Raw genomic sequence first — 21,815 nt, 5'->3', positions numbered from 1 at the left:
GGGGCGCTTTAGCAGGAAGTGAATCATTAGAAGTAAAAATTGGAAATCAAAGAAGAACGCGGTAATTTTCATTTAGAACAAGCACATGCTAGCAGCAGGCACGACGGAGAAATGTTTTCAAACTCATAGCCTCTCATTGTCATAAGGTGTGGTTGGCGGTGGTGAGAATGAACGCAGGAGACCCAGGATGTAGATGAAATGATGATTTAATGAAGGAATCTGCTCTACACGAATCAGAAGGCTGGAAGCGTGGCAGAGCGGGAGGCTAGAGCTCAGCACCGGTAGCAACAGTTCAGCGTAACGCGAGCTAGTCGACTCAGGACTTGACAGTTCTACCAAGCCGACTGACCAGATACAAACAACATAGACAAGGACCCGACGAGGAACACAGACAACAGGTGAGACTAAATACACATGGGGTAATCAAGGGAACGAGACACACCTGGGAGACCATCAACGGGGAAGACGCAGAGACAGGACTCACAGGGAACAGGATCACACAGAAAAACTCAAAGAATAAACACACAGAAACACGGATCATGACACTCATCATGGAAACATCGCGAAGATGATGCCAGATCGATAGCCAGTTGAAGGCTACTGATCTGGCAGTGCAGATCGGTAGCCGCTGCACCTCAGCTCGGCCTGAACGAATCCACGGTTCGGTGTTGGAGACGGAGGGCTGCATCAGCAGATAGCGGAAAACCGAGAGCGGCTGATGTACGTTTCCAGTTTTTTTTTTACTTTGTAGCTGCGGCTTATAGTAAGGTGTGCTCTATAGTCCGGAAAATACGGTATATTTCTCCTTTATGAGATGAACTTTAGGTACCAGAAAAACGTTCCAGTGATTCCTGAGCTTCTGTTTCCACCAACAACCACAAACTGAGAAATACCGGTTCTGTCTCGACTCAAACTCTCAACTGGATCTGAGATGTAAAACTCCGTTCAGATGTTTTCATCAAAGCTACATGAAAATAAACTAAAGCTGCAATTAGACCTACCACATTTACACATTTTACTGGCCGATAAATTGTCCCAAACGTTTTTACGATAAACAATAATATTGTTGTTTCGAGACCATTTTCAAGTATGGTGACATATTCTCAGTAAGCTTTATTTTCTAATGAACCTTTAACACTGGGACTGGAAGACATTTAAATGTCCAAAACAAACAACAGAAATGTAAATAAATGAGTTATAAAGTCTGTGTATACGAAGCATCAGACTGAAGAGTTTTATCATCCAGTCTTTGGTAGAAGGAGAAAAACGTTACATCACTCAAATGGAAATTATTAGCTTGTTTTATTTTATTATGCCATTAATTGATTTATTGTTCATTTTGACAGAGCTACATCTATACAACATCAACATAAAGCCAAGCTAGCAGTTAAAAACCTGGAGCTCATTGAACCTCCTGCTGTTTGAACTTTTATTCTTGCACTAATTCGGTTCGGATGCCTTCAAACTTTGCTGTTTTGCTGAGAGCCTACACTCGTTTCCACCGGTTTGGGAGACGAGGACGCATCGCCAACAGCAGGTGTGAGCAGCTCGAAATCGCTCCCCCTTCGTTCATCTCCAGCTTATCTTTCGGCGAAAATCACTCTCCTCCTCCAGCAAAGCAACTGGCAAAGTTTGCGCATGTGGAATTTCAACCTCGTGCACAAACAGGCTGGCGACGCAACACAAGAAAGCCGAAACTAAGAGTTCGCTCATGAATCAGCCTTACGTTTGGGAGACCGGTGCTCGGCCGGTACGTCCATGTCAAGAAAAGGTCTGAAAATCAGCCTCCACATCCACCCAGCAGGTCATGTCTGCATGTTAACAGTTAATAATGATCATTCCACTGTTGCCAACTCAGCGACTTTATTACTATATTAGGAATATGCAGCTGAAAAGATTTGTAAAAGATTTTCAAAATGTACGTGTGTTTTGTGCATTAAAAAAGAACTAAATATTTACAGTAAGCGACAATAAAAAGAGCTGTGCAGATATGAACAGAAATGTTGTTTAAAATGCGTAAAAAGCTGTTAAGATGCCAGCAGGAGTGTAAACAGTTCCTAAGTCTGTTGGGAGAAGTGATGGTTATGAAGTCTAACAGCTGCTGCTGGCAGGAAGGATCTGTGCTAACGCTCCGTTGTGCATCTAGGATGCTGGTCGCTAAACCCAGAAACTACGGCGGTTCCACTTATTTAAAGTGTTTGAATAATTGGAAAACTCTACTGGAAGCATTAAACTTCACCTCAGAAACAAGATTTTCTGATAGCTCTCTGACTTTCTGGTGCCATTTTTTCAGTTTCTGCTTCCAGGTTCTGTCCCACATAAAGGAAAGAATGGCCTCTTGTCCTTTCACAAAGTGAGTCTTTAGCGTTTCAGAGCCAGACTGAAAGGTTTTTTTTTTATCAGAAATGGGGGTTAGATGGAGGTCTGCTTGACTAAATGAGATTAGCTAAATTAATCCTCTGGATTGCTTATCCATCATCCCTTTCTCTCATCCGTTGTTCTGCTTTCTGCTTTGCTCTGTTTTTTTCCACTTGTGCCCATTAAGACGAGGTTGTTGTATTAATGAAATTAAGGCGTGCCCTGCTTAATTTTTCTTCCTTCAGTCACCCACTTCCTCTGGGAGTGTGTGTGTATGCGTGTGTGTGTGTGTGTGTGTGTGTGTGTGTGTGTGTGTGTGTGTGTGTGTGTGTGTGTGTGTGTGTGTGTGTGTGTCGTCGGAGTGAACATTAGCTCACATTAGAGACTGTTTTAAGCAGCTTATCTGAGTTCGAGACCTTAATCTGGTCAGAAGCAGCTAATCTAACTTTGGTGACTTAAACGGATTCGCTGAAGTGAAGCAGCAGAACAAAGAGAAACACTCATCCTGCGAGTAACAAATATGTGACCTCTGATTTTTTTATTATTATCACGTGACCAGAAAAACAGAGGCCGCTGTGTTGGTCTGCGCTCCGGCTAACTGTTTTATCATCACTCATCTGACAGCCGGCCAAATGCTGCACAGTCATTTCCTGTGTTTTACACGAACATGTTGGAATGAGCGGCGTTGGGTTTTGGGAAAACGATGAGCTCGGTGATGTTTTCCACAGAGTCACAAAGAGCTGCACATTGTGGACTGAAAGGCATACATTTTTTGGACAATGTTGCAACATTGGGGAGCTGCTGTTGATCTGAAGCTGATGCAAACTGAAGGCTGACGCTTCCAGCCATCAAAACCTTTAGATTATGTCGAGTTGCTTCCGGGGGGGAGGAATAAGCCTGAATCATTACAGAGGTAAGGTTGGCAAATAGCCATCAGAGCCTGGAGGCGGGGCTTATCGCTGTCAGTCAATCTCATGCACTCACTGCTAAATGTGCTAATGGCGAAGAAGCAACTCACCGTTTCAGGAGAAGCGTTTATCTGCCGTCAGCTCCTCCTCAGAGCTTCATCCCCCACCAGTTCTCACTCTGCTAATTGGTGCTGGCTAGTCTGAAGGAGCAAGCAGCTGGTGGAACGTCTGCAGAGCTCATTATAGGAGCTACTTCTCAGTGAAACACTGACAAATGATTTCAAAGTTGTTAAAAGGTTAATGGAGCAGGAGATTCTTAAAGAGACAGAGAGTTACTTTTAAGGTGTTGTAAACGAGGCTCCCTCTGTTTACAAAAACAGAGGGAGCCTCGGGCCTTCCTCTGAGGCAGATTATATCGATGGGTTGGTCCAGTGGTTTTTCGCTTCCTTCGAGGACGTCTCCAGCTGGCACTCACTGAGAGCGTCTGTAATCAGAACTGTGACTATAATAATAACAATAATAATAATGGAGGAAGTTGGGTTGCGGTCTGAGAGAGGAATTCAAATGATTGATTTTGAAGTTATTCAAGACTGTGAAGTCTTGAATAACTTCACAGATCTTCACTTTAAAAATTCCTGGCCATCTTCCCTGACAGTCCAAACTTATTCAGATCGGTTGAGTAGGTTATAGAGAGCAAAATGAGGCTTTCATGGACGATAAAAATCATGAAGTAGATTATTTCACCTCTTCCTGTTGCCTTAAATGTTTGTGATTATTTTGTCTGCATGTTCCTGTTTTTACTCACTTTCAGATTTGGCACTGGAAGCTAAACTCCAGCTGTCTCTGTTTTACCCTAAAACAAAATAAACACCTTTTAGACTTAGGCAATAATTCTCCAGACGTCTCATAATTAATGCATTTGGTTTGTAGCTTTTCCTCCAGATGGAAGGCGAGTAGATTTCCTTTCTATGATTGGACTGGATTTAAAAAGTCTGTGGCTCTACGCGCTGCAGAGCGGAGAACATGGAGACGGGAAGAGTGTGTGTGTGTGTGTGTGTGTGTGTGTGTGCGTGTGTGTGTGTGTGTGTGTGTTTGGAGGTGAGTCAAGTGGATGCTGGGAGTGGCTCTGGAGATGAGGTGTGGTGAGACGGAGAGGGGGATGGGAGGACGGAGGGAGGGACGGGGGATGGGGACGGATACCCGACCGTGTGGCGCTGGAGGTTACCATGGCGATGGGGAGCGACAGAAAGTGATGGGAGGGACATCAACACATATTTCACTGGGCAAATTTACGTCTTTCCCCTCTGACTCATTGACGAGCGCTAAAGCTTCACAGGAAATGAAGAAAAAGGTTTTCTAAATAAAAGAAGAAACAAAACCTCCCATCAGGGAATAACAGTGAATTTATGTCAAATATTTCTGCAGTGATTTGGCTTTAAATATAAAACCTGGATGGAGAGCCAGACCTGTCCTGATCCATCAGTCAAACCTTTCTTTTCTCTGCCTGTCAGTACAAATAAATTAGATATTTGTGCGATAAGTTGCAAACATAAGTGATCTATATAACTTTATCTTTGTTCCACCAGAAAATCTCTGCAGGAAGCAGAGTGGGGAGAAGATCAGTGGACAGAAAGCAGAGAGTTTTTTATGGGTTATTTTGGTGTGTGCTGACAAAGCAAAAAAAAAAAAAAGAGTAAAATAAAGGATTATTCAGGAAAAAACGCAGACCAACGCTGTGGGGAATGAAAAATGGATCACAGAAAGTGGAGTCTGAACAAAGCCAATTCGCCAAACATGTATGGAGGAATTTTACTGCCAAAAGTCGAGAACTTACAGCTTGAAAGCAACCTGCTTGTTATATTTATCCAAAATATTTAAAAGTAGTAAAAAAAAATCAGATCTATTTGAATTGGCAACATCATCGATTTAGTCTAAAACAGTTTCAGTAAAACGAAGAGCAGGCATTTAAGTCAGATACTGACTACAGAGAACACAGATCAGTTTTGTGTTTACGACAAACGATCGCAGGCGATTTGGCCAAAATCTCTTCAAGTCTCAATAAGCTCAGTTGGAAATCAAACGATTTCTCTTTTGTAAACATGTCATGACTTCCTGACAGCCGTAACACGCAGGAAGGAGCAGAAAGCCGAAGGGGAGGAGCTACAGCTATCTGTGGTAGCCACACAGGCACACCCAGGAGTTATTATCAAGCGCACCCAGAGGAACACCGCCATTCTATTGGCTGGAACGGTTGCTAGGCGACGGTACAGCGAGAGCAGAAAAGAATGGCACCGATTGCTAAATTTAGAAAGCGCTGCCATTTTACTACCAACAAGCAGAGTTGGGTAGGAACTAATTGTTAAATATTAAAGGATTGATAATTTGATCAATTACTCAGAACTTTAATAGACTTTCTAACAAATACCTTATTACTCTTTAGTAATTTCATGGATGCTACTTTTTACTTTTACTTGAGTAAAAATAGGTTGAAGTACTTGAGTACAGTCCAGGCGCGGAGCTATGGGAGGGTCTGGGGGGGGCGGCTGCCACCCGGCCCGGGCCCAGGCGGGTGTCCATGGGGGCCCGGGTCTGGAGGTGCCAGGGAGGGAGGAATGGTTTCAAGTCGCTTTAATGTCTGATTATAGACGGAGAAAGTGCGCCCTCACCTGTTCAGAAAGGTATAAGTAATGTTAAAGTTACTGTCCCTCAATGGAATATATAGTAGTCAGTCCCAGTGACTGTTTGACTCACGGTTTAGCCGATGTGCTTCCTGGGTAAAAAATTAAATGGCCCAAACCGCACAGCACAGCACCGCGCCCCAACCCCCTCCGCTCAAACGTTTCCAGCAGCGCAGGTGATACACCTGAGGGGCCTGGTCATTGGCCCCGCCCCCTGGCCCGACGCTGACTTGTTCCGCTTGTGGTACAGTCTTTGGGTACTCGGCCTCCCTGTAGCTGCCTCGCTGTCCGTAGCCAGAAAACAAACCCACCTTTCAGCCGTCGCTGCCTTGTTTCCACTCACTTTGAGTCCTCTGCATTTCAACCATCGTTTAAGTTTCTCCAGCTTCTGTACCAAAGAATATTGAAACAAAACTCCCGAAACATCTTCATCTTTGTTCAGATTTCTCTCTGTTGTGCTTTGTTTGTCCGAACATCCGGGCAACTAGCGTGCTTATGAATATTAATGAGCAACAGCGGCGTCTTTTGCGATCAGGGCCTTTTGCAAGTGAGCAGAGATGTTTGCGAGCGGTTCGATTTGATCTGTGCTGGGAGAAAATCTGAGGAGAATATTGGAAAGAGAGCAGAAGTTTTGAGAGCAGAGATGAAGTCCTGCTTTCAAATTAAAAATCCTCAGCAGTAAGTTGCACTATCTGGTACCAAAACCAGATGATATCTGCATTCAGTATCCCGTCCTGCATAGATCACATCTGCTGTGAAGCTCCACTGCTGTGTGAGAAAATATGAAAAGATGGCGCTACGCTCCTCCTCAGGTGTTGAGGTTTTAGTCTGCCTGGCGGATGAAGCGCACTTCCTCTGCAGTTTGTCTTCAGACCTCAAGAAGCACCGGAGAAATCCCACAGCCAGTCAGAGGACTGATAAACCTGAGGTAGGATTTTAAAAGGGTCGTCTTATAATCATGATATACAAAGGCGCCTGAAGGCCATGGTAGATGGAGAAAATTCACACCAAAAAGCTCTGTTTTTAAATTATTCTCAGACATTTTCTGGAAAAAAAAACATTTTTCCAGAAAATTTCCGAGATTAGTCTCTAAATCTCTGAGTTTTTTGGCAGAAATTTACTACTTTCTTTTTCTACTTGCAGTGGCCCAAATATGTCGTTGTAGAAACAGGTGAAAGTAGATTGTTGAAGTTCCTGGGAAGATTATACTTTTACCTTAATTCTTAACTAATCAGGGGTAACTTTTGTATCCTTGACTAATCCAGAATAACGATGGGAGAGAAATCTTTGCTTGACGCGTCTCTGCGCCCTGAGGGTTCGCCCCGCTCTCAGCTGGAACCTCTCGCCCCTCGGCTAAATCTAATGGACCCCAGCTGGAGTGGGAACCCACCCGGAGTGGGTCGCTGTTCAGACAGCAGCGTGCCTTCACTAATGACAGATTTATGCATTCCTCTGCAGTTGCTTTGTTTGTCGTGTTGGGGACAGGAAATTTCAAAGACACACGGGCAAGTGGCTTTGTGTCTACGAGAAGTGTGTGTGTATGTGTGTGTGTGTGTGTGTGTGTGTGTGCGTGTGTGTGTGAGCGTGCGTGTGTGTGTGTGCGTGTGGGCGGTCATTTAAGGGGTGTGGTAACCCAGAAGTGTTTCGACCGTGTTTCAGCTTAACGCCTAATTTGAATGAGAAAAAAAACGTTCTGGGCACTGAAATGAGTTTATTCTAGATTTCAGTTTGTAAATGTCACAAAAATGCAACATAAGAGAGACACAGGAGGAACGTTTTGAAAGGGAACATATGCAAAATCTACATTTGGCATGTTTTTGTTCTTCCATTTGAGTTTCTATGGCTTCTAAAAACAGCCTGGCAACCCCTGCGGAACTCTGCCTGTTACCTAGCAACCCCAGCGGAACTCTGCCTGTTACCTAGCAATCCCAGCGAAACTCTGCCTGTTACCTAGCAACCCCAGCGGAACTCTGCCTGTTACCTAGTAACCCCTAAGCTGAGCTCCAGCACTTTTGATCAGCTAGTTTAACCACTGTATGTGCTTTACAATGGCTGCTGGAAAAGACAAGTGCTTTGTTGTTGACTTGCCATCCAGAAACCACTTGCTGCATTCTTGTTGGTTGTGAAGGAGGCTCCACTTCTGCTTTTCAAATATGAATGGCTGTGTAATTGCACATCTGTTTTGCAGCCATTTTTACATGTGAGTGTAAACGTTGAGTTAGGGGGCGTGGCCAGCAGTGGCTTAATTGGATTTAAAGTGACAGGAGGCCCTAAACAGCTCAGAATCGACAGAACCGAACAGACTGGAATCTCATTATAACAAAGAAATATAGCAAACATGTTTGGTATTTACCGTGGGACTAGCCTAACCTGTTCAAGTTAGCGTTAATATACGCAATTTAGTAATTTTTCACTTTTTTGACAAACTTTTTGTTTTTGGCTTCTGCCTTTACCTTTCTATATTGTTTATTGGTTATTCTGTTCTTCTTCGTCTTTAATTATAAATGTAGAGGCCTTCACTAATAAATAATTCCTCCATTTAAACCATTTTCTCTTAAAGACACATTCAGGTCTAACAGAGCAGATAGACCCTTTAAATAAACACCCTAAGAGTCGGAGGGGGGTTGAAGTCAACCCACCAAGCAAACAGTGAGCCACGCTTCAGCTTGTCTCAAAGACATTTTATCTGAGATTTAAACATTAAATGTATGATCATCTGTAGTGATTTCTGAAAGCTGTTTTTTTGTTTATGGGACCATATTGTGAAACTGTTTACCAGAAGAGGTTTGCATGTTTCCTGGCAGGAAAGAGTTTATCTGTTGGAGATGTTCTTGTTGATAAATGAACTCGTTTTATTTCCTGCTTTTGCAGACAGATTGAGCTGTTATCAGACGCTCTATTATTAACCCATTTGCACACAGACTCACACAATGCACGCCCCGTTGCACAGCAATTAGCATATCGAGGCCAGTGTGGGGGTTCCCCGTCTTACCCAAGGACACTTTGACGTCTGGCAGGTTGGAGATCAATTAGCTGAAGCTCAGCCCCTCCACCCCTGATCCACAGCCAAGAAAACATCAAAAACACCCACATACTGACACACCCCACCGTTTTGTTTATCAGGAGACATTTAAACGTGTTAATCTGTTCTCACGTTTTCACAGAAATTCAGCTATACTTAATCAGAGAAAACTGTGAGCCAACTATGTGTTTTAAAGAGATACACGCCGTCTGCAGTTCAAATAAATAGTTTATCTGCCACTTCGCGGCGGCCATATTGGATCTTAAAACGCCCACCCAGGATTCTTGGTGTTTTCCCAACAGAACGCATCAAAAGCTCGTTTGTTGGACGGATTTTCCTCATTTAAGAGTGTAAAATGTGGTGAAACCAGAAGATTTCTTTTGCTGACAAACACCATTTAAATCTGGGGTTCCAGCTTGAACCCAACATTTTAGTTTGTTTGACACACATAACGTTTGCCGTGTCTTTGGTTTTTCACCAAGTAGTGGAAAGGAAACCTCATTTCTGCCTCTGGTGAAGGCTGGGATTAATAATCCAATGTGGTGACAGAGATTAGGAGCAGAAAAAAACAGTCTGCTGCATGTTGGGTGACGTTTCCTCAAAGAAAGAAGATCCTCGGTCGGGTTTTATGCTGTTCCCGTCATGCATGCGTGGTTCAGGTTTTCCTGCTGAAAGCCTCTAAGTGGCCCCAGGTGAGACTGTGTGCAGGAGATAAGCCGCTGCACACGACTGACAGCAAGACCAACATTAATGGATGGATGCTTATGGAGTTGGAAAAATTAATAAAACAGAACCCAATAATGGTACATTCTTTGGATGAACGTCTGGGGTCAAAGGTCGGAAACCTTTTCAGCCTTTGCAACAAAGTAAATATGTTCTAGAACCAGAAAACCTCCTTATCCCTTGTTTTATAAATGTACACTATGTAACACATTTTTATGGATAAACCAAAATAAATGTTATTTATTTTTTGGATTTCAGGACAAACTAGAGGTTTACACTTTCACAGGGAATGAGGCCAGCTGAGTGAAATAGTCAGAAGAAGTAATTTTATGAGAACTCCTTCATGGAGAAGAACAAAAAACTAAAATGAGAAATGTTCAATCAAGTTCCAATTAATCAAGTTTATTTGTACATGACATTTCAGCAGCAAGGCAGTTCAAAGTGTTTTACATCATAAAAACAACAACAAGTCACAGAAACATCATCAGTCACCAGTTTGGGAACAAACATTATATTTTATCAGGCGTCATCACCAAAAACATGGACTCACATCAAATATGTTGATCAATGTTGCATTTATTATGGTTCAAAAGAAACTATAAACAGCTATGATTTAGAGGAACTCAGTGTTTCAGCTGTTTTTCAGTTTTCTGGAAGTTTGTTCCAGATTTATGGAGGATAGAAGCTGAATGCTGCTTCTCTGCTTGCTGAGCGTCATTCTTAACACGACAGCATCAAATTATTACCAGCAGGACTTTGATTAAATGAGTCAGTTATGTAGAAAGACTCACACACACTGACAAACGTCTTCTTTTCTCATAATTATGGTAATATTATGTATCTATTCTGTTAATATTCAGACTTTATTCTCATAACAAATCGTTGTCTGGCTCTAATAAGACCAACATTAGTTGGTTTAGGACCCCAACTAAAGTTTAGTTGGACGTTTGGGATTAGGACCCCAACGTCCTAATCCCACGTTGGGGATTAGGACCCCAACGTCCTAATCTAAGGACACGTTGGGATCAAAGTGCCGTTTTGCTGCCGTTCTGCCTGCTGGTCTGTGAGGAAGAGGTTTCTATCTGCTCTCCGCTTCCTCTGCCAGCCAGAGGCCACCGGGTGCCACGCCCGCTAACGGCAGCGCCCCTCTTTCTGATCAGAGCTCTCCTCCGCTGCCGGGAAATCACTTGATTTGTTTGGACCGCTGCCCGAGGAAATGCTAACTTCCCTGGCTGGAAGAAACCTCAGTTTAACTGTTGCGATGATTCGTCTTTCAGGATTTAACGAGTTAACAACAGACCGCGCTCAGAGCTCAGCTTATTCTTTACATCCAGTTTGTTCACCAATCAGTCAGTCAAGTTTATATTTATAGCACATTTCAGCAACATGGCTGCTTTAAAAACAGCCATGACAACCACATGCAGCCAAGAATTGATGATTAATCAGGAAAATAATCAGTAAACATCCAATATGCTGGTCAATGTTTCATGCATTAATAATCAAAATCAGCTCTAAACAGGTGAGTTTTTATACTAGATTTCAAGGAGCTCAGTGATTCGGCTGATTATTCCAGATTTGTGGTGCATAGAAGCTGAATGCAGCGTCTCTGCTTGTTGAGTGTCGTCTTTTAACGCAACAGCATCAAATTATTAACAGCAGCGGGACTTTGAGGAGACTAAACAAAACGATCAAACTTTACACGGACGGACAAACCTTCTATCAAAGTCTGTTTTTCAAAGTTTGCTCCAGATTTGTGGTACATAGAAGCTGAATGCTGCTTCTCCACGACAGGTTCATGAAGTTAAAGTGGAATGAACTTCCAGAAAACTGCAAAACAGCCAAAACCATGAGTTCATTTAAGTCCACAGCATGATTTAGAGCCTTTGATTAATAATAACTGGAACATCGATCAACATATTGATGATTTTGATGATGTCACTCGATAAATTGCAWTGTTTGATCTCAAACTGTTGACGGTATGATGTTTTTATCTTTGTTTTTTTTAAGATGTGAAGCACTTTGAACTGCCGTGTCGCTGAAATGTGAAATACAAATAAACTTGATTGATTAAACAAAATTAAAACTTTTGGCTACAAATCGCTTCTCATTCAGTCAGTTTTGGTTCCTCGTCATCAGGAAATAACCAACCACTTACGTCTGTGTGTGTGTGTGTGTGTGTGTGTGTGTGTGTGTGTGTGTGTGTGCGTGTGTGTGTGTGTGACTCATGAATAATGAAATCAGTTGAATTTAGGCCACATGGACAGTCAAACGGGGGAAGGCAGGGCTACCTCTTTGTTTTTNTCCTCGTCATCAGGAAATAACCAACCACTTACGTGTGTGTGTGTGTGTGTGTGTGTGTGTGTGTGTGTGTGTGTGTGTGTGTGTGTGTGTGTGTGTGACTCATGAATAATGAAATCAGTTGAATTTAGGCCACATGGACAGTCAAACGGGGGAAGGCAGGGCTACCTCTTTGTTTTTCATCTCGTACGTCTGATAATTACCCTCATCTTTCTTCCTTCTCGCCTCCTCCTCGTCTCTCCGTCCACCTTTACCGATTTTTATTCCTGCAGAAGGGAATCTGTCAGTGAGTTAATTTCTTGCTGGGTTGCACCTGCACCCCGTTCTGCCCCCTGGTCTCTGATTAGATTGCCCCCGCCGCCTCCCTTCCTGCCCTCTTCCTCCGGCCTCCGCTGGGACTAGCGGCTGATTGGACCCATCTGCTCCGCCGTCTAAAGCCTCTGATCCACTGGAACGGGTCGGAAACACTCGATGGACTAAAACCTGGAGCTGTTTAAGCATCACAGTAATCTGCTGCTTAGTTAGCCCAGTTAGCTCTAAGCTAGCATCGGCTCTAAGCTAGCATCGGGGTTTCTCCACAGTTAGCAGCTGCTACAACCTCCTAATGCAGCTCCTTCAGAAAATATGAAGTATCTCCTCTAATGACTGGGCATAAATTACAGTCGTCCTGAAGATGGATGTGAGATGGAGAGAGAGTGATGTGTGCTGGGCACAGGTTGCATAATAATGAGCCCCCGGGGGGTCCACAGGCCAGCTGCCACCGCCTCCAACACCATGTGTGCCTCAGAAGTCCTGAGCCCAAGAGCACTTAGAGACTGATACGATACGACACGTCCAGTCACGACCTCTGACCTTTCATCTTCATATTTCAGGAGCTCCAGGTGTAAAACCAAAGCAGAAACACTCTGAACCTGAACGCCGCGGTTCGCTTCCTGTGACGTCACATCTCAATAAATCTGGGGAAGGCGACCAGTTTTTCACTAAACGTCCTAATCTAAAGCAAGATGGCCTCCGTAAAAATAACTAAACTCCTTTTTCTAAACTTTTATACAAACTGGTGCTTTTTGTATAAAGTTAAAAAAAAAATTATCTCATAACTTTGAATCTCATAAAGACTTTGAAAGTTGTAGTTATGACTTTTATTCTCAAAGTTATTAACTTAAAACTCGTAATTAGACTTCCTGTTGGGCAGAAATGGGATTATTTTTTCCTTTCTCTCTTTATTTGTTGGTGATAAATGATACAAGTTTTAATTTTCCTGGAATTTACAGAAACCTTTTAGAGAGTGGGGTTCCTCTACTCGGTCCATCTCTGACTGCAGCCATCTGATGAAAAACTGCACCGTATTTCTGAGTCACTGCATGATCCCACTCCTTACAGGAACCGAGTGACCAGGTCGCTGAAATATGTTGGTTATTGGGTCATAATCTCCTCCAGTTGACCACAAAAAGACAGAATTTGCTGTTCTTGGTCCCAGAACTGTTTAAAAGGTTAGAGGTCAGCTTTCTATGGAAGTCCAATTCTGCCATAGAAGAAAGAATTAGGAGGAAGTCATAATTTCTGCTGTAAAAGTCACTATAATGAGATTCAAAATTATGCGGCAAGCTTCCTTAGAGAAATGTGACTTTGTATGTTGTAACTGAGATAAAAAGTCAAAATTATTACTTTTGTTCTTGTAATTAACACTTGTAATCATGACTTCCTGTTGGGCTTTATTTTTTCTTTTATGGCAGAAATGGGCTTCCGTAGGTTTCAGATAGAGTTGAGTGTAAAACTGAACAGTAAAATGTCAGGCAGGTTTTTTTAAACCAACATTTTGAATAATTCATAAGGTGTAAAGAGAAATTCCTCCAAAATAGAGACAAAAATTGGAAGAAATAAGCAGATTTGATGTGCATGACGGTGATGTAGTTTATATAAAAGGAAGAAATTAATGTTTCTTATCACCTCCTGTCACGGGTCAGCGGCCCGTCAGCGCCCAGAACAAAGCAGACAGAACCTCTCCATCCCTCCATCCATCCCTCCATCCTCCATCCCTCCCTCATTGTAAGCTAATTAGTGGTGAAGATGTTTCTGCTGCTCTGCTCTGAGCTGGACGTTATCTTGATCACTTTGCTGTTTAACACAAAATCCCCAGAGTCCTCTTCAGCTGTAATGTTTCCATCCACGATTTGAAGATAAAAGTTTATTTAAACGTTCAGATTTCTTGTTCTGCGTTAATTTTTCATGAGCTGTGATTGTTAATTTGAATGTCTTGTTTGTCTTGTTAGATGAAATTAATGGTGTTTCCTTTTTGTCTGTGTTTCCTGTCCCATGTGTCCTGGCCTCTTCCCCTCTCATCCTCCTTTGTTCTCTCGGTCAACCCCTTTCCTCCTCCTCCTCCTCCTCCTCCTCCTCGTCCTCCTCCTCCTCCTCAGTTGGCTGCAGACGGAGGGATTGTGGAAAGCGGGAAGCAGCTTCAGTCACCAAACCAAACCGGCGCAGACTGAATTAAGCGTGTCTCCCTGGAGAGTGTGTGCCTAAACTGGGAGGGTGTGTGTTGTCCCGTGTTGATGAGTGTGTGGGTGTTTTCTGTCACCTTTGATGGGACATTAAGAGATGTGCGCGCTGCAGCGTCTGTGGATGGGCTGTAGGGGGCGCTGTCCCCCAGTCCTCTCCGTCCTCCTCCTCCCTCTGTACTTCCTGTTTGCTCAGGGAGCCATCACCATCCCGAGTCATTGTGAGTACCGCACCGCCGCAAACATCTCTGGAAACAGAAACCCGTTTCCTCCAAGCACTGTGTCCTTTAAAGGAAGCCCGACCTTCACAGCTCGTCCTTCTTCACCCCTAAATCCAAACATTCACCCCAAAGCATGCCACACCCGCCCCGCCCAGCCAGTAAGACACGCTGGGCTTTTTATTCAATAGACCAACACCGAATGGAGGAGAATTGTGAGGTGGAAAGGAAAGGATACATGCATTTAAAAATTAGAAATTCAAACGTTGTATACTTATTATACTCAGCTTAACTTAGGTTTATTTTGACTTTGACTTGGCCAGTTGGTTTCATTGGGAATGAAAAGTCCATCTTCTGCTCCACCTCCAGCTGCTGTGGCTCTGAGTCAAACCAACCTGTTCCCCTCCCGGCCTGAGGGGGCGCTGCACCAAGAACCACTGAAGGAAACGACACAGAAACCTCTGAAGACACTGAGAGCAACTTCCTGTTTCACCAGTTGGAAACAAGATGGAGGATTTTAGCGGTTGGAGGATTTCTCTTTAGTCTTTGGCTAAAAACCACGAGCCATTTCTGCTGCTAGCGCTAGGCTAGTATGTTTGTTTTGGTTGTATTTACCCAGAATGCCCTGCTCTGTAGTTTTTGGAGTGGTCTCTGGTCCGCTTGGCGTTCACATATGTAACCAAACCGAATCCAGACCGAGGATAGGAGGTGGAACAGAGTTTGATTATCATTCACACCAAACAAACCAGACTTTTCTGGAGTTGGATTAAAGCAACTTAACTGAGTTTAAATACCAAAATGTGCTTCGGGGTTCCCACCAGCCATGTGTAGTCGCTTTAATCCAACTTCAGAAAAGTCTGGTTCTGTTCTGTTCCTGCAAAAGCAGGAAGTGGACTACAGCGCAAGGCATTCTGGGTAAATACAACCAAAACAAACATGCTAGCCTAGCGCCGCTCCATTCTTGTTTCCACTTGAAGAAGGAAGTTTCGCTCTTCTTCAGAGGTTTTAGTGTCGCTTCCTTCAATGGTTCTTGGTGCAGCGCCCCCACAGGTGAGAAGGGGAACAGGTTGCTCAAAGGATTTGGTTTGGTTGGTTTGACTCGGAACCAACAATTGTTGCAACTTTGGACCCAAATCGAACCGAGTCTACTGGACTACGAGAGGTGAAAACACCCCAAAGTATTTCTGTCTGTTTGTTTAGGATTTAGTCACCATCAGAAATTGGGTTACGTCTAACAGAATTGGTTGCTTTGGATTTTATTTAGTAGCAGCAGAGTGAGTCTTTTTTTCAGATTCTCTGTCTGTGAAAACTTTTCCTTCCACCTCACAGCATGAAGCTCAACGAGACAAACTGCAGAAAAGGTTAAAGCTGCAGTGAAACTTTTATTGCTCCCATTTTAGCAGCTTTTGTTATTTCACTGAGTTTATCGCTCAGTTTGCAGTTTGTAGGTAACAAACGGGAAACTTCAGCAGTTGATTAAAGCTCAGATGATTCCAGTAGCAACTGCTGTCAGTCTGGTCTTTGTTTTTATGGCTGAAAAGGTCAAAGGTCAACGCTGCAGGTCTATTAAACATGTCTGTTTCCTCTCTCTTCTTCTTCTACGCCTCCGTGTGGACAGATAATTACCAGCCCTGTAAGTGTTTTCACTGTTGTTTTCACCGCTGACAGGAATAAAAATATCTGTTATTTCTAAACGTCACGCATGTGAAGCGTTAAATTATAACTTCCATCTAGGCAGATGATGCAATTTTCATAATTTTTGGTTGGCGTCCGCAAATGAATTTCCACCGAATGAATGAAAGACTGTAAGTGTGACTGGAGCAGCTGAGTTTAATTCAAACCCGGCGCTAGAGACGTTCATGTCTGCTTCCTGGTTGGAGCGCCTTCCTGCCAGCAAACGGCTCACACTGCAGTTTCTGTGTGGAAACGTCTGAAGCACAATGTTCCATTCATAAAGTCGCCTCATGCAAAAATGATGAGACATAGATTAGTTTTCCGGCTAAAGCCACGGCCAGGAGAAACGGATTTAATCCCGCATTAAAGGACTGCAACCATGAAACGTTTCTGAGTTCATGGGAATGTCGGGCTTCACCTGGATTCACCTGGATTCACCTGGATTAATGCTGCACTCAGGAATCAGGAGGATAACTGAAGTTTAGGATGAATTAATCATGTTTGTACATGTTAAAGGTTTCATAAAACACAAACTGTTTTCCAGTTCAGCACACTGTAAAACGTTTCAGCCGGTTTAGTTGTGTTACTAACTTCTGCTCTTTAAGTCAAATAAATATGGAAAAGTTTAGATTTTGAGCTTTAATGTGAGTTTGTGAAAGATAAACTTACAGTATAAGTTGTGTTAACGTTTCATTAATGTTGTTTTATCTCCAGGATTTGGGAAATCGAGGATTTTTAAGTTAAAATCGGAATAATTCAACGTTCTGATCTGGGATGGATGATCAATATCAAATGTATTTATAAATCAGATTTAAACAGTCAAACAGACATCAGTAATTAAACTACTTACAATAAAAAGAAAACAAAATTACAAAGACTTAAATGCCGTCTTAGACTCCCTGGACTATGAATTAATACATTTTTCTATCTATTTTAATAATTTACACTTTAATTTTTCGGCTGCTGTCAGATGTTTAATTTGTTTTTTACTGTTTGGTTTATTTTATGTTTATTTTCTACTCTGCAGCTGATATAACATCCAGTTATTGTCTCTGTCATGTCTGCTTTGCAAAAAAAACATCAATAAATATAAAATGAAAAAATAAAAATGGGTCTTAAAAACCTTAAATCATCTGACCTTTTCACCAGGCCCAGTGTGAGAAGCCGGAGTCTGGATCGGGGAGAATTTAGTGATTATTTGATCTCGTTGAAGATCTTTAACTAAGTTTGAGCCATTTAAGCTTTTTGGAACCAGCTGGATGCTGGGAACCAGCAGCGGTGATATTTGCTCTGATTTGTGCTTTCCTCGTGCTCCCAGCTCAAACGCCTCCCAACCTGACGGTGGTTCCCAAATCGGTGACGGCGTTTACCCGAGACGACGTGGTTCTGACCTGCAGCGCCAGCGGCAGCCCGACCCCGCTGTGAGTGCGCCCGCCCGCCGGCCCGCCTGTGAACGCTAACGCTTCATTTCCTCCCTCTGACATTCAGGTTGCCACGGAAAAAAATACACGCTTAATAAAATCAGAGGTAAACATTTTCCATCTCACTCCGTCGTTGTCTGACGACACTTCCTCTCATTTCATTTGCTCCAGGACTTAACGTCAGAAGAAAACGCTAAAAATAAAAACGACCGATGGAAAAGTTGCAGCGTGGCCGACGCACCGCGACCAGATCCTCGATTATTTCACCGAACATTTGTCAGAAAAACCGTTCTGCCTGGAAAATTATTCCAAACTGGAGCTTTTCTCAGAAATACAACCTGAAGTTTGAAGCCAGCGGGTATTTTAATTTGCTYTCAAAGTTTCTCTGAAGTTAAACCAACTCAGCTGCACATCAACGGGAATCGGGTCTCAGAGACGAGACAGCCTGCTGCCAGCAGGACAGCAGTGGACGGTTCTCAGAAAATAAAATATACTTTTAGAAACAGCTCAGAAGTCAGAAGGGATTAAAAAAGCAAAAGGAGAGTAAAGTATAATCGATTATTTTAGTAATTGATTACTATTCGGATGAAAATTGGTACACTGCAGATTTTTCATTTAACCAATTTAACCTTTTTTTTTTTTTTACACAATATTAAAAATACACTTCAAGATGCAAATAAACACTTTATTAATTTTTTGGATAAGAAAATAAACATTTAATTGCCTAAAATGCAACAGCAGCATTGAGGATGTGAAAAGTTCAGCTGTTTCCGCTTGACTTGCCATCAGCGCAGTAAAGAGCCGATCGGGTGATCATTTTCTATATGATCTGATTAATAATTGATTGTTAAAGGAGCTTAATAAGATTTTTATTTTACAGATTTTGAGCCAGGTGAAGCTGAAACCAGAGGAATTCTGGGTAAAACAGATTTACAGGCTAAGATTTATTTTTAAATCTTAAATTCAAAATCTTTATATCCATCCATCCATTTTCTTGCACCCTTGTCCCTCAGTGGGGTCAGGAGGTGCTGCTGCCTCTCCAGCTAGCGTTCCGGGCGAGAGGCGGGGTCACCTGGACAGGTCACCAGTCTGTCGCAGGGCAACACAGAGACACACAACCACACACACACTCACACCTAGGGGCAATTTAGACAGACCAATTAACCTGACAGTCATGTTTTTGGACTGTGGGAGGAAACCAGAGTACCCGGAGAAAACCCACCATGCACAGGGAGAACATGGAGACTCCATGCAGAAAGACCGGGAATCGAACCCAGAACCTTCTTGCTGCAAGGCAACAGCTCTACCAACTGCACCTCTGTGCAGCCAAAATCGTTATATTATTTGCGAAATTTTTTGCTATCGATTAGTTAATGATTATTTCAATAATCGATTGATCGGATTAGTGCCATCAGCCAGAATACAAACTGTTTCTTTAATCTTTGACAACCATCCGGACACAAACGCCGCTGAATGAGTCGGGTCATCTCGAGTGCTTCCTGTCGCCGCGGTAACCGTTTCCCAGGGAGACTCATCCCTCAGCCTGTGTCTGAACTCTTGTGTTGCTTTCCTCCCTCCTCTGCCTGCAGGATCCGCTGGCTGAAGGACGGGGTCCAGTTCGGCCCAGAGAAGAGCGGTTCCGGAAAGATCAACGCCTCAGAAGACGAAGAAGCGATGGAGCTGGAGTCTTACGCCGGCGTCTACCAATGCTTCGCCTCCAACGACCTGGGCACCGCCATGACGCAGGCCGTGGAGGTCATAGTGGAGCGTGAGTCTCACAGCAGAGATCAGGAGGACCGTTCTGGTTCTGGTTGATCTGGTGCCGACCCAGACCGGGCTAGGCTGTCGGGCTCATTGGATGTCTTCTGGCGTTTTGTGTTTCAGCTTATCCGTTTGTAGCAAAAGAGAACAGACTGGATAAGACGGCGTATGAATCGGAGAGCCTGATCCTGAGCTGTAACCCTCCGAAGAGGTTGACGCCTCCTCAGATCTACTGGATGGGAACCAGTCAGTATCTCCTCCTGTCCACCTCTTTTCTCTCAGCTCAGTTGATAAACCGCTGTTAGGTGAACATCTGTGTGGTTCGCATGAAGGAAAGGTGTCTATTTCATTTGCGGTGAAGTAAAAACCACTTCAACAATTCACCAAACGCAGCTACAAATGAATAAACACGGCATCAGCAAAGGGAAGTGGTCGGTCTCACTGCAACCAGAGGCGTTGCTGATTGGACGATTCCACTCTTGACCTTCGAACCTGAACTTATTCTGGTTTTGGCTCGTTTGCTGAACATGTTAGTGTTACTGGCGATGCAAACGTGACTACGTCTATCCAGGAGTATTCTCAGACAGGTTGTAAATCTCAGCCTTTTCACGGTTTGGGCAGCAGGTGGCGCTGTGGCTGTCTGCCTGCCGATCTAAGCAAAGAGAGCGAATGCCAGAATAACTTACGGTCCTGAAGTCCAACGTGGAGTCGTCCGGTCAGAGATGTCTCAGGCTTTTTTCTTTTTAAATTAGTGGTTGTTGGAGTGGCTTCAGGGCCACCGCAGAAAATGAAGTTTACTTTTATCTGGTTTTCCACAGAGATGCGTCACATTCACCAGAATGACAGAGTGATGATCGGCCTGGACGGAAACCTGTACTTCGCCAACCTCATCAACAGCGACAGCAGAAGCGACTACTACTGCTACGCCCAGTACACTGCAGCCAGGACTATCATCCCTGTGACTGTGGCTAGTCTCACCGTCCTACCCAGTAAGAGCTCACACACACACACACACGCACACACACACACAGAGACACACACACACACACACATATGTTCACTCGCCTGCAGAAGCTGGCACATCTATGGCTACGTTCACACTGCAGCCAAAGAATCTGAATCTGGTCTGCCTATAAATTCGGTCTCAGTTTGATTAAAGTGAACTTTGAGTGCATGTGTGAACGCCAAGCGGACCGGAGAGACCGCTCCACAAGCAGGAAGTGGACTACAGCGCAGGGCATTCTGGGTAAATCCAACCAAAGCTAACGTGCTAGCCTAGCGCTAGCAGCAGAAATGGCTCCTGGTCTTTAGCCTAAAGAGAAATCCTCCAGCCGCTAAAATCCTCCATCTTGTTTCCATCTGGTGAAGAAGGAAGTTGCTCTCAGTGTCTTCAGAGGTTTTTGTGTCGTTTCCTTCAGTGGTTCTTGGTGCAGCGCCCCCACAGGCCAAGAGGGGAACAGGTCTCTCGAAGGGTTTGGTTGGTTTGAGCTGCTGTGGGTTCTCTTTCTCAAACCAACCAAGCAGATGGTGAGGTTTTGGGTCCAATAGAACCGGGTCTACTGGACCATGACCTTATGGATTCTTGTTTTTCTTTCCCAGGTAATGAAGTCGTTCGTGGAAGAAAACCAGATTTGCTCCAACCCCATGGCTCCCACACCGCAGTGCAGGCCCTCAGGGGTCAAAGTGTCACCCTTGAATGTATCCCCAAAGGCCTGTAAGAATCCCAGAATGCTTTGCTGAAGTGTGTGTGAAGTATTTATAAAGTGTGACTGAAAGTTTTGCATCTCTTTTGGTGTCTCTGTATCAACATGGCTGAATCACATAGCTGGCAAACCTGACTGCATGAGGAGGAATTTGGTCTTTTGATTCAAGAGGGTTGAACTTTGGGTTCTTATGCCACCCGGCTGGGTAAAGTGATGGCCGTGTCCTGCTACTCGTAGATTTCTCTCTGGTTCAGCACAGCCAGCTCGTTAGCGTAGCTCTGTAGAGCCGGACTGCAGGTTGTTGAGGAGGTTTCACCATTTGATGCCAGCGTGAAGGACGAGGGACTCACCWWWGGTGAGTCCCTCGTCGGACTATATAGGTATAGACGGTATAGTCCGTCTACTGAATCCGTTCAGCGGTTAATGAACTACCAGCAGGAGTTTAAAGTCTGTTCTCTCAGTGAAGGACTGTAGAACCGGGTGGTATAGAACCAGGTGGTGTAGAACCAGGTGGTGTAGAACCAGGTGGTGTAGAACCAGGTGGTGTAGAACC

General features: G+C 43.8%; 1 protein-coding gene across 4 annotated transcripts in view; it reads left to right on the top strand.

Moving 5' to 3' along the window:
• LOC103468055 (neural cell adhesion molecule L1.1-like) overlaps positions 1-21,815 on the top strand; it is a 49,782-nt gene that overhangs the window by 6,931 nt on the left and 21,036 nt on the right. For 3 of the 4 annotated variants that reach the window (XM_008414891.2, XM_008414892.2, XM_008414890.2), the window contains 7 exons: positions 14,405-14,706; positions 16,322-16,336; positions 17,696-17,798; positions 19,388-19,566; positions 19,683-19,805; positions 20,378-20,548; positions 21,159-21,273. In XM_008414891.2, the coding sequence (XP_008413113.1) occupies positions 14,586-14,706; positions 16,322-16,336; positions 17,696-17,798; positions 19,388-19,566; positions 19,683-19,805; positions 20,378-20,548; positions 21,159-21,273 (827 nt within the window). In that variant the 5' untranslated portion in view covers positions 14,405-14,585. The remainder of the gene's footprint in view (positions 1-14,404; positions 14,707-16,321; positions 16,337-17,695; positions 17,799-19,387; positions 19,567-19,682; positions 19,806-20,377; positions 20,549-21,158; positions 21,274-21,815) is intronic. The other variant, XM_008414893.2, reaches the window with a different exon arrangement.

The sequence above is a fragment of the Poecilia reticulata genome, linkage group LG7, assembly GCF_000633615.1.
Source record: "Poecilia reticulata strain Guanapo linkage group LG7, Guppy_female_1.0+MT, whole genome shotgun sequence".
In the NCBI taxonomy this organism is placed as follows: Eukaryota; Metazoa; Chordata; class Actinopteri; order Cyprinodontiformes; family Poeciliidae; genus Poecilia; species Poecilia reticulata.
Note: the sequence above shows the minus strand (reverse complement) of the source record. Positions and strands in the feature narration are given on the sequence as shown.